Source organism: Cyclopterus lumpus, chromosome 21 (assembly GCF_009769545.1).
Source record: "Cyclopterus lumpus isolate fCycLum1 chromosome 21, fCycLum1.pri, whole genome shotgun sequence".
Taxonomy (NCBI): domain Eukaryota; kingdom Metazoa; phylum Chordata; class Actinopteri; order Perciformes; family Cyclopteridae; genus Cyclopterus; species Cyclopterus lumpus.
Window position 1 is genome coordinate 4,434,389 of NC_046986.1, and position 12,923 is coordinate 4,447,311.

At 46.8% G+C, this 12,923-nt stretch overlaps 1 protein-coding gene across 1 annotated transcript in view; it reads right to left on the reverse strand.

Annotated features, from left to right (window-relative positions):
- Positions 1 to 1,255: 1,255 nt before the first annotated feature.
- Positions 1,256 to 12,923, reverse strand: part of LOC117751024 (diacylglycerol kinase beta) — a 59,753-nt gene continuing 48,085 nt past the window's right edge. The window contains 3 exon segments of the mRNA XM_034562523.1: positions 1,256 to 4,628; positions 5,359 to 5,419; positions 6,185 to 6,305. Coding sequence (XP_034418414.1) covers positions 4,530 to 4,628; positions 5,359 to 5,419; positions 6,185 to 6,305 — 281 coding nt within the window. The 3' untranslated portion in view covers positions 1,256 to 4,529.

Below are 12,923 nucleotides of genomic sequence, written 5' to 3' on the forward strand. Positions count from 1 at the left end.
TCTCCTGACCACCAGGGGGCGACTCCTCTGGTTGTATAGAAGTCTATGTTCATGTGTTAAAGCTGCATTCTCTCTCCTGACCACCAGGTGGCGACTCCTCTGGTTGCATAGAAGTCTATGCTTCATGTGTTAAAGCTGCATTCTCTCTACTGACCACCAGGGGGCGACTCCTCTGGTTGTATAGAAGTCTATGCTTCATGTGTTAAAGCTGCATTCTCTCTCCTGACCACCAGGGGGCGACTCCTCTGGTTGTATAGAAGTCTATGCTTCATATGTGTAGTTTTAGACAAAGTAAAGATGATTTGGATATAAAAATACCAGGGTGTTTTCTTTTTTCGTCTTTTTCTTTTGTGCATTTATTGTTAATATAATCTAAAAGGGTTCTAAATTGATTTCTTTCATCTCATCTCGACTTCAAGATAATCGTATGACTGCAGAATGAATTAACAACATGACATTATTCCCATTATTCCCGTCAATTTAATTCATGAATACAACTAAATCTGGTTGATGTTTGAAAGTATTTCTGGTCATTTCTTCTTGTGTAAGAGGTTTGTTTTGTTTTGTTGTGTTCTAATAAATATTGACAATGACTGATGAGATATTTCCAACGTGACCACAATATGTGTCATTTGATAAAGAGACAAAAACAGCACTGTGAGTTTTAGGATTCGCTTTCCTGACTCAATTTGGGCAGTTTGAGAGCCACACGAGGAGAACAATCAAAGATGGAGGGAGATTAATTAAAGTGTCCATTCATGGCTTGATTATTAATTACATTTTCTCCTTCATGTGCCTTATGAATGTTTTGTAAGTTATAAAATACCTAGAAAAGTAGCGAAATAGAATAAAGGGTAAGTCTGGTGACATTCAATATTTTTTATATAAGACAAAAAAATTCCACGAAAAGACCCAAAAACCGCATGTGTCGCAACGCCTTACAGAGATTATGTTTTAATACTTTTTGAATAACAGCACCGACAGATTGACCCTTCACTCCAATCCGAGTCATCGTGCTAAACACAAACAAACTGCAGTGCCCATCTGTTCAAGGACATCCCAGAGCCTGGACAACAATAAACAAACATATGAGACCTATTTTTGTTTATTTATTTATATTTGAGTGTACAGTAAGGGTCCAAGTAGTAACACATTGTTGGTTTTTGGCTTATTTGGCGCCTTCTCTTGCTTCAGGAAACTCAGGCTGCAGATAAAAATGGACGTGGACGTGGACATGGACCCCCCCACCCCCCCCCCCTCGATAATAAAGGTCAATTCAGATGGGTGCGTTACTATGACGGTAACCAACCTCTGCTGCTAACTGAAGGTTAGGTTGACACATAAATCACTACGCCACGTTGCCAAATATTGACAGAATTGTCTGCATTTTGTTGGTCTAAATTCGGGTGTGTGTGTGTGTGTGTGTGTGTGTGTGGGGGGGGGGGGGGGGGGGTATGATGACATTTTGGTGCTTTCTAGGTCAAACGCGCTGCCACAAATGATCCTCCCCTCCTTGGCGATGGAGCGATCGACTTCCTGGTGCCGAGCTCGTGAGCGCCGATCCATTCATCCGCCGAGCCGATCGATCTCTTCGGAGGACGGGGGAGGGGGGGGGGGGGACTGTGACACCCCCTCAGACGGGCGGGGGGGCCCTTCCACTCCCTCTGTTGTCCCACAAACACGCTTTTAAGCCAAAAGAAACGAGTTTGAATCCACACGCTCTCTTTTTGTTCACCCTCCTTTTGTTTCTGCAGGCATGCGGTGATGAAAGTCAACTTCAGCTAAAATATCATAAACAAATATATACACTTGGTGATATAGCCGTCTAAAACAACTCTCTCGTTAAATGTAAACATGCACTCTTTTCCCACCGAGGTCTCCCCGGGCACCCAGGCTCCACTTCAGGGAGGAAACGCTGTACTTGGGGCCTTACCCACAATGCCGCGGTGCTTTCTGATTAACAGGAACCGCACGACACGTGGCTAACCTGAACGAGTTGATTTGGAGGAAGCCAAAACCCCCCCCCCCCCAAAAAAGAGTGGGGTGCACGAGGACACGCGTCCCGTCTGTTCTCATGGGGCCTGGGTGCGAGAGTGATGACTCGGGGGTATTTTTAAAGGGACAGTTTGTACCAGAGCCCCCCCCCCCCTCCCCAGTCTCCCTCAGCCCTGTGACACTTGCATTGCGAAAGGCAGTTTTTCTCGCGCCACACGCTCGTCATTCGGTGTTACACATTGAGAATCTGCTCGATCTTCTTTGAAGATTTCGTCGGCCATTTTTCTGGACCTCAGGGGTTTAAGTGTGTGACGAAAGATTCCCATTTCCTTTTCCCCGTCAACCTTTTTCTGAGGCCTAAAAAGGTTTACAATGTATCTGTCAAGGTCATGGTCCCCAGAGGATGAACTACTCCTACTGACTCCGACTCTGTAGCGCCACCTTGAGGGGTTTTTTGGAGGGTGAAATATATCTCAACAGCTCTCTCATTGGCTGTTCTATCCCCCTCAAAACAAACGCTATGACCTGAAGGATACCGTAACTCTTCATCTAGCGCCACCATCGGGTCAAAAATGTTAATTTGTCATATATATATATATATATAAGCTTCATCAGGGGTCTATTGTTACTCTCGATATACAAGCTCCAGGACCAGGTCGCTCCACGTGAACCGTGAGATTGTTTCGTCACACATTTGTAGGAGGAAGCTGAGCCGGGGAGCGACGATGACGCAACAATCCACCGAAAATCTCCAAACGATGTGAACGAGACGAATAAAAACTGCCTTCCCCCCCCCCCCCCCCCCCCCCGAGGGGCGACCGGAGCGACTCCGTACGGTCGAAGGACACTGATCTGTATCCTCCTCTAAGCTAAGATCTCCACATTATTAATAACAATGATATATACGAAAACACACTTTGCGTGTACAGTATTTTGTGAGCTACTCCGCTATTTTCCAGAAATATACAATATGTTGTATATACGCACTGCTCTACGTAATCGGCCATATCGTGGGGACGGTAATATGGGTACATTCTTCATAAGCACTGAACCATAACCTCTCTCTGGGTGTCATATCCGTCATCCATCACACACAGTCACATCTTTATTTGGTGTCCATTGAACAGGAGGAGGGGGGGGGGGCTCGGGGGTTTTGCACACTTGACATTGCGAGTTGGTGTTTGACGCAGTAATTAGGCGTCGGGTTTCACTGGAGGAGAGACCCTCCCTGGAATAGAGGGACACTTTTAGTTCCCCTGTGAATGCTCCGGTAAATAAAGCCCCCCCCCCCCCTCTCCCCCTTCCCAACCGTGCTGTTATACCCTTGAGGGGGTTTATTTCAATCCTTTGACCCACTAGAAGTGTCCTGTGGCAGACGGGAGCTGGAGGGTGGCCGTGTCGATCCTCGGTAGTTCTGTTTACTGTCCGCGCTCTGCACGTGCTCAGTAGAGCCCAGCGACGCAAGGTCGTCATCAGTTTCCTAAACTTACTACAAGGAACTTTCGTCCTGGTTCTTGTTCTCCGCGTCCTCCAGCAGCGAGGTGTCGATGCTGGCTAGCCGTGAGCTCCAGGACCCTGGATTTGGGTCTGGACCCCTGGAGTCTGAGCTGAAGGAATTTCTGGTACATCGTTTTGGTCTGACGTGCCGTGGATTTGGACCCACGATGACGGGCACGGAAACAGGCGGTCCTCTGGCGGATGGTCTCGTTTTGCTGATGGAGGTCACACAGAGTCGGCTGCACGACGAAGTTAATTGGTCAATTTCCACAGTGAGAGGAACCTCCAGATCGTCTCCACGTTCTGTAAATACGCTTTAAAGGAAATGTGTGTTTTTCTTTTCTTGTGGGCCGGTGATGCTCAGGGGGCCCAAAAGGAAATTAAATAAAAAATCCCTGCATGTTTCAACCCACTCCAGGCCACTGCTACGCCCCACTGCCGCCGACCCACAAACAAAAATAAGTCAATAATGGATGAGGCGTTTCCTCTACCAGCCTGTGGGGGAGGCCCCCGGAGCTCGTGCTCTTACAAGCGACCGCCTCTTCATTATTCATACGGCCGTTTTAACGAAGAGGCGGATCTTACTCTCTAGTTACTCTCACCGGCCGTGTAAACAACCACGATTACCGACCACGGAGCTCCATCTTTCACCCTCACCGTCGCTTCCCCGTGGGGCTGCGAGGGAATTCCAGCAAGCCAGAGTTGAGATTAGAAGGGCAGGGGGATGGGGATGGGGGGGGGGGGGGGGGAGGTTTGGGGACCAGACCAGAGGACGGTGGTTACACAGGAATAGGTCGGTGCTGTATACTGAGAGTCTTTTCATTTCGGGCGCCATCCCTGCAGGTTCCTCCGGGGGGAAAAGATCCACGACGTGACCCCTCCCCCTTTCAAACTCCAAACAGCGGGTGCCAGTCGTCTGATGGAGCTGCCTGTACAGTGGGCGGCATGTGTGTGTGTGTGTGTGTGTGTGTGTGTGTGTATATATGTACTGTGCATGTGTGTGTGTGTGTGTGTCGTTCTGTGTGTGTGCACGTGTCCTAGTCGCGGCTCCGGTTGCGCTTCTTGAAGAAGAAGAACGGCGTCTTCTGAGGCGGGCCCAGTAGGATGGGGACCTGGTTCATGTGTGTGATCCTGATCTGTGAGAACCGGGAAGAGGAGAAACACAACGTGAGGATGCAATACGAGGTTTGTGCAGCGAAAGTCTTCTCGGTATCTTGTTTTTTTTTCTTTTGACGTATTCACCGTCATCACTTCCTTCGTATATAAAACGCTCACCTTGAACATCACCTACACAGCAGAACAAAAGGCCTCCTGTCTTCCGCCTCCACGAAGGCCCCCTGAGATGGAAAGTGTTCGAAGAGGACGAATAGATTACAGTCGACTTCCTCCTTTTCTATGAGGAGTAAAGTCGGACTGTGATTTTTGGATGGCGTGGTTGAGGCCGGGGGGGCCGTGCAGAGGAGGAAGACGGACCAAAGGTCGAGGACACGGGGCCAAGACGCTGGCCATCGGCATTTCCACCGCATGGTCGACATGACTCATCTTTTTGGGGGGTTTTCTATTCGCAAAAGTTGAATATAGAAGATCGAACCACCTCTTTAAGCAAGCAGAGTCGATCCTAGAACGGGGAGTTAAAACACTGCAGACCTCTGATTGGTCGTCAGCCGAGCAAAAACTACACAAATGCCGTTTGGTCGCTGATGGACGGATTCAGCGTCGTGGCAAGTTACACGACGCGATGGGACAAAAATACTGACATAACTTGGGCCTTAAAGGGGTCCTTTAAATGTGCTCCCATGCCGTGAGCCCCATCACAATCCCTATCTGAGCCCAGTGTCTCAACGGTTCTCATTCAACAACGCTCACCGTGCAGGGCGGCTGCATCCAGGGCTCGCCGTCGATCTGCATCGGCAGCCGCCGGGACGTCCTGCGAGGAGAGAGCAGAAGGACGGGCGAGAGAGGTGTGTGGGGGGGGGGGGGGGCAAGGAGACAGAGAGAGAGAAGGGGAGGACAGGGTGGGGGTGGGAGGTTGTGAAGGTCAGATCACACACACCTCTGAGGCAAGAGATGCCTGTTCACACTGCCCCAGGACCGGGTCAAACACTGCACCCTTTGTTCCCGTGAGAGCCATTCCCAGACTGGCCCCCACTCTTTAAACTCACAGACCCACTGTATGCACACACACATACAGAGACACACACACACACACACACACACTTAAAGTTGGTTTAGGACTTTCATGCATGAGAAACACAGCGTGGGAGAACGACTGTGATGAATGCTCTTTTAATTCTATTGGAGCAAAGTATTCGGGACGGTTTGCAGACCAACGTGTAAATGTCACTTTGTTGGTACAGTAGCCGGAGAACAACAACACACTTTCTTGGAAAAGAAACACGTCGGATACAAATCAAAATTGAAAAAAGAAATACTTGGAAACTATAGCGGACACGCAGACGTTTCTCATGCCGTGACCAATTTAGTAAAGAATGCATTCATAAGAATACATAATTGATGTTATTGGCTGGATGCTGCAGGACATTTTTAGACTTTGAAAAACAAAAATCGAACGGAGATGGATGCATTTTCGAGGTTGCGGGGGAAAAGCGCAGCTTCCAGCTGGTTGACCGGGAGGAAGATAAAGGAAAGATGGAGGACAGGGGTCAGAGGGCGGAGGGAAAGAGGCTCCGACCTGATGGTGACGTTGGCACACTGGGCCAGTCTGCGCCCGGCACTCTTCAGCCCGGTGTAGATCTGACCCATCTCTATCGCCCCTTCGAGGCCAACCACCTCCACCAGCTGGTCACTGAAGTCTGGATGGAGAGAGAGAGAGAGAGAGAGAGAGAGATGTTAAGTTATCTTTTGCTCGACCAAACTCAAAAATAGAACTACAAGACAAGGTCATTAATTGCACTTAAAGCAGTCTTTTTAAATTCCCCGTGAAGGTGCCAAGTTTCTTTCAGTTGCTTTTCACACAACAGTAACAGAGCAACATGCTTGTTGATTGGGAGTCGTGTCCAATATTCTCTCTCTTTTAGCTCTGTGTTTGGTCTCCAAACTCGTCTACAGCCAATAACTGGAGATAACCTTGTTGTTGGTTTAGTTGTCTTAATGGCTGCATATTCTCTTCATTGTTATCGTGTTTATTCTGATTATTGTACGGTGGTCTGGTGACTCTGTAACCCGTTCTCCGCGGCTGATGGTTCAGAGTTGATTAACGTGTTCCAGTCCTTTTTTTTTTTATTTGTCCAAGCTCGCAACAATAAGAATTAAAAAAAAAAACAACAGTGTTTCTCTGAATCAGAGGCGTCTTAAAATGTCAAAGAAGGACTCGGCGAATGGGAACGCGTCCATTAAATCCCAAACAATTGGGACCACTTTCTCTCGTGATTGCAGGTTTTCTAATGATACAGCCGGACAGAAATAAGCAGCAAGCCTCCTCTGGAGGAGTTCATCTCACAAGGAGAGCAACAAAAGAAAGAGAGTTTGTGAGAGGCACCCGAGGGTCTGGATCCTCGAGGCGAAGCTCCGACTGGAGGCTGCAGGTCTGTCTGTCCGTTGCCGTGTGAACAAACGTCAACAGTCCCTCTCGCTCGCCCAGTTCGGGCTTTGTTTTCGAGCTCCAAACAGGAAGTGGGTTGCGCACAGTTCTGGTTTGGCTCTGGAGAGTACGTTTGTTCTGCGACGCGATGCTCGAGGCGAGTCTGACTCGGGACTCGACACGCTCTGAAGCATTTCAGAAGAAAAAGAAAGAAAAAGGTAAACATGGTGACGGATGTATTCTTCTGCCTTGATCCTGAGGTCTTGTTGCTTCCGTCTCGCCGTCAGTGGCATTTAGGAAGTGCTGCCACACCTTCGAAGATGATTGAGGTTTATAACGGAGAGTGAGTCACCGACACTCTCTTTAATATTTCACATTAATTTCACATTTCAAAATGTCAGAGAAACAAACGGATTTTAAATCGTACTTAAGGTTCGTCAGTCAGAATGAGAAACAATCTTAAATGTGTGTATTGATATCAAAAGGTCCAGAGACTTTGCATTATGGTAATTGCAGTTGATATTAAAGTAGATTAAAGATGTAAAGGCCGTATCAAAGCATTATTTACACAGACAAAATTCTAGATAATTTATTCTAGAAATCGGCATATAAAATCATCCCCTGAAGGTTTTTAATTGTAGACTTTGATGACCTTTTATGTTGTTTGTACTTGTTGACCGTAACAACCTGAACTTCCTGACGAGTGTAAGCCTTCTCTCTTTTAGCTCTGTGTTTGGTCTCTACAGACTAATTGCTCAGTCTACGTTGTGCGTGGAATATTATCTGAAAAGGAAACTCGTATATTGAGTTTTTGTCAACAGAGTCCGGTGGCTTTTGAGGAGAGAGCGTGGATACGTTTCTCTTTCAGTTCAGTTGACCTCATAGGACCTCATAGGACCTCATAGGACCTCATAGGACCACATAGGACCTCATAGGACCTCATTTCAACACATCCGAACCATCCCGTTAAGTGACCCCCTGTTCACATTACATGTAGTCATCTCATCCATGGTTAAAGGAGCCACATGTCCATCTTTTCGTCTTTTTGTTTGTTTGTTTGTTTGTTGTCTCTGGAAAGCTGTGAAAACGCTCTCATACTGCAGAAGGCGTCAAAATAAATTCCAGCGAGTGTTGACGTGTCCTATTTTAGGATTTTTTTTTTTTTTTAAAACCGCTCTATTCATATATGCTTTTTTTTTCCTCCTGCTGTACTGTGACATTTATAAATCCCCCCTCCTCCTCCTCCTCCTCCTCCTCCCCCCTTCGCACAACCACCCGTACACCTCCACTTCCTCCCGACACCAAACATGGGCATGCCATCCTGCCGGCGTCCCGGTGTGAGGGCCCGATGGCAGCGGCGCTTCCAATGCTGGCTCTCACCTCGCTGACGAGTCCCGCCTCATCAGATCTCTGCAGGTTTTTTTTTTTTGGACTCTCGGGCAACTGCCGCTGTTACTTCTCAGTGAGGTGGAGCTAAGAATAGCCTAGAACAGCCTCTTACATAACGCCGCCACAGTGCATTCTGGGATGAGATGGCATTGCCTTGCCAAGCAGCGAGAACCGTCACTGCTGTGCTGCACTATTATTTTTTTGTTCTTCCTCTCTGCTGTGCAGCAAATCTAAAAGTCATTTAAAATTCCTTCATTGTTTAATAATAAATGAATAACCGTCACGCTTTAAATCATATTTCTAAACGCATTATTCCAGAATATCTTTGGAGTGTTAACTGACATTTAAACCAAATACAAGACGTATAAAATGTTTGTATTCGTGATTAAAAAAAGTATGAAACAAAACTAGAAAGAGAAAGATGAAAATATAAATGCACATGGTTTTGAGTCATTTTCGACAAATCCCGTAAAAAGACCAAAATAAACGACGCCCATCTGTTCTTTAACTGGAATTAAACTGCGTTGTTTGTGTCAGCTACGGAAATCAATCCAGCTTTCTCCTGCGAAAATTTAATCTTAATCCATTTTTGCACTAATTCAACGACACTCGATCAAACACAGACACAATTTTAAATGTTCGGCATCGTGCTGAATGGAAGAAGACTTGAAACTAGAGATTGAGACCAAAAACTAATGTTTACAATGTTTACTGAGGGAATACATCAAGAGAAGTAGAGTAATTTATATAGACTTCTATACAACCAGAGGAGTCGCCCCCTGGTGGTCAGGAGAGAGAATGCAGCTTTAACACATGAAGCATAGACTTCTATACAACCAGAGGAGTCACCCCCTGGTGGTCAGTAGAGAGAATGCAGCTTTAACACATGAAACATAGACTTCTATACAACCAGAGGAGTCACCCCCTGGTGGTCAGGAGAGAGAATGCAGCTTTAACACATGAAGCATATACTTCTATACAACCAGAGGAGTCGCCCCCTGGTGGTCAGGAGAGAGAATGCAGCTTTAACACATGAAACATAGACTTCTATACAACCAGAAGAGTCGCCAGGTGGTGGCTGCCTGGTAACATTGATAATCACAACATAATTCTTCAGTTTAAGGAATATCTCACTTTTAAATATGAGGGGCATTTAGGCTTCAGGCCCCCGAATGGTGGAAAGTCTCTTCACGCATGAGGACTCTCTCCTCCTTAAACCAACAGTATCTCTGGTAAACGACCCCGACAGTCTGAAGGTTATTTGTATCTCCGTGAAGCCATGACGGGGGTTATGTGGAGTCAAAAAGAAATAAACTATAGAGCCCGCGTTCATCGCAATAAAGGACTCAACCACGATGGAGCTCTGTGGCACAGAGGAGCGCGCTGTATCCAGCCTCGGCTACGCAGACAATACCCATTAGCAGCATGTATTGCTGGTTTGAGTCTTTTCATGGGATTCATTGACATGCAGAAAAAATGTAAAACTGTGCCGTAACGCTTTTGAAATTTAGCGGCTATGAGCTATTTATAAGGACCCTTCAATTAGAAAAACTGAAAGACGAATTATGAATCCCCCCCCCCCCCCCCAGAGGAGTAGCTGCAGCTTTTCATTGTCAGCTTGAGGTGTTAGGCTATAATTATTAGCAGTGTATCCTTCCTCCGCCCCCACAGCCCCCCCGGGCGGCTTGTTATTGTCTCAGGGTGGCCCGAGTCATGGCAGATGGTCAAGAAGAACTGCGGCTCGCCTTCGCCAGCACGGACGGAGGTAAAAAGGTAGCGGGGGAGTACACTTGGCCGTGAAACAAAGAACACTATGTTACTACGACACTGAATCCTCACGCGGCCCTGTGAGCACCCAGATGGTGAAATTTCACTTTGTTGTCCAGAAAAAACCCCGCAAAAAAACCCAACAACCATGGGAAAGAACAGATTGCCGAAGAAGCTTTTAGAAATGTCATCTTCTTTTTTCCCCCGTTCCCATCCTGTTTTTTAAAAAGCAATTGGCCTCTTTAAAGGATCGTTTTGTCATTCATTAACTTTCAGTAAATGTAGCACTGGAAGGTCATCCACTCTCCCAGCATCCACGGAGAGCAACTCAGCGGCGACTGAATCAAAGTAATTATAGCGGGGCTTTTTTCCCTTTCCCCTCCCTCTGATGTGTGAGAAGAGCACAATACGCAGTCTCTGTATGTGATCGGACCCGATATAGCCTCGTCTTAGCGTGACACAGCTCCGCTGTTGGCGGGCTGGTGTATTTGTGGACTTTGGGAGGCAGGGAAGGAAAGGTGAGGGGAAGGGAAGGAGCCAGTGATGGGTGGAAGAGGAGATGGGGGGGTGGGGGTAGTCGGATGAGTAGCGAGAGAAAACAAATGAGTCACGGAGGGGAGAGACGCAATGTGAACTGGGTCAGAACATCCCTGAAATAGCAGATTAAAAAAGAAATAAAAACAAAAAAGCTCCTGTGTTAAAGCTGCATTCTCTCTCCTGACCACCAGGTAGCGACTCCTCTGGTTGTATAGAAGTCTATGCTTCATGTGTTAAAGCTGCATTCTCTCTCCTGACCACCAGGTAGCGACTCCTCTGGTTGTATAGAAGTCTATGCTTCATGTGTTAAAGCTGCATTCTCTCTCCTGACCACCAGGGGGCGACTCCTCTGGTTGTATAGAAGTCTATGCTTCATGTGTTAAAGCTGCATTCTCTCTCCTGACCACCAGGGGGCGACTCCTCTGGTTGTATAGAAGTCTATGCTTCATGTGTTAAAGCTGCATTCTCTCTCCTGACCACCAGGGGGCGACTCCTCTGGTTGTATAGAAGTCTATATAAATGACTCTACTTCTCTTGATTTATTCCCTCAATCAGGACAGAAGAATGTCTTGTTTGCGTTCGGTTTTTAAAGCATGTTTTTGATTAGCTGAAATGGGCATTAATACCACACTAGCCTTGATATGCTAACGGTAGCCACCTTAACTGCCTCGCCCCTCTCGAGCGCCACCCTCTTGTCCAAATATGGTCACTTCCTGCACACTCACAGCTCCCCCGGTTCGGCCCCTGGAAGACGGCGCGTGCGACATCCACTTTTATTTATGTGCATCCTTTCCAGCTCAATTCACAGCAGGAAATTGAGGAAATCTGATCTGGGAGCAGGGAGGAAATAAACAGGGGAGGGGAGCGATGGAGCAGAGATTAAAAAAAAGTTAAAGGCGGAGCTCGGTGATGGGACCGGTGGGGGGGGGGGGGGGGCGGGGGGGGGGGGGGGGGGGGGGGGGGGGTCGACCCTGTTCCTGTCGTCTGTCTTCATCCAGCTGACAAGGACGGACTCTTGACCTCAAAAGAGAAGAGATTCACACAGGTTGACGTCTTAAAAATGAACGTCCATTGTTTGAAGGATAACTTCATTGTTGGTTTTTAAGAAGTTTATGGAAAAAAAATGTCTCTCTCTCTTTATATATATATATATATATATATATATATATATATATATATATATATATATATATATATATATATATATATATATATATATATATATAAATGCTAGCTCAATCCCCAAACTTTACTTGGAGCTCATGGGCTGATGATGCCCCTCCCCCATTGGGCCTCATGCACTGTGGATGGAGGATTTGCCGCATTCACCAATTTTTTTTTCCGAATTGACATGAGGTCAACCAAGTCACATTCAATTATTCTGACTTTGGAGTTTGGGAAGCCTGCCGCGTGTCGCCCCGTGTGGTATTATTGGGACATTACTCTTAACGTGCAGCGCAGGTGGCGTCCGTTTGAGCCGAGCGGCGGATGCAATGTTTCAGTTTTTTTTCGACGAAGCGTGCGACCGCGTTACAATTATATGTCACTCGAGGCCGTCCCAGTTGTGGCTGCTGTCCGTGCGGAAACAAAAACCAGAGCTGCACACACACACACACACACACACACACACACACACACTCAGTGACTCAGAGGACCGAAGTTTCATCACTGAGGTCAGAAGAGCCCCGGGCGTCTCTCAGTCACTCTGGGTAACCCCGGCTCATTGCATTAACCGCAAGCAAATAGATTTAAAAGCTTTAGTTTATTGCGCCAGAGAAAGCAACTGCCATAAACAATTAGCGGTATGATAAACATGCAGGCGCACACACACACACACACACACACACACACACACTGTAACCGAGGCACAATAATGCATACCTCTCTGAAACTAGAGCACTCGTCTCGGAGTCCTGTTTCCAAATAGCATTAGCAGGAGAAGCTAATGTGATAAAGTTTAGATCCTGAGGGAAAACTCTGGAGCACAAAAAAATAAAAATTCCATCACACACACACACACACACACACACACACACACGTTGAAACGTGCACAAAGTGAATGAATTCACACAGAAATGACGACGTGTTTTTACTGAAGATTAATGTTTACCAGTCGTCAATAAAATGTGAAAAATAACCCCCTCAAAATGAAATGCTTAACATTTAAAATCCCAAATCATGTTATTCACAATAACGT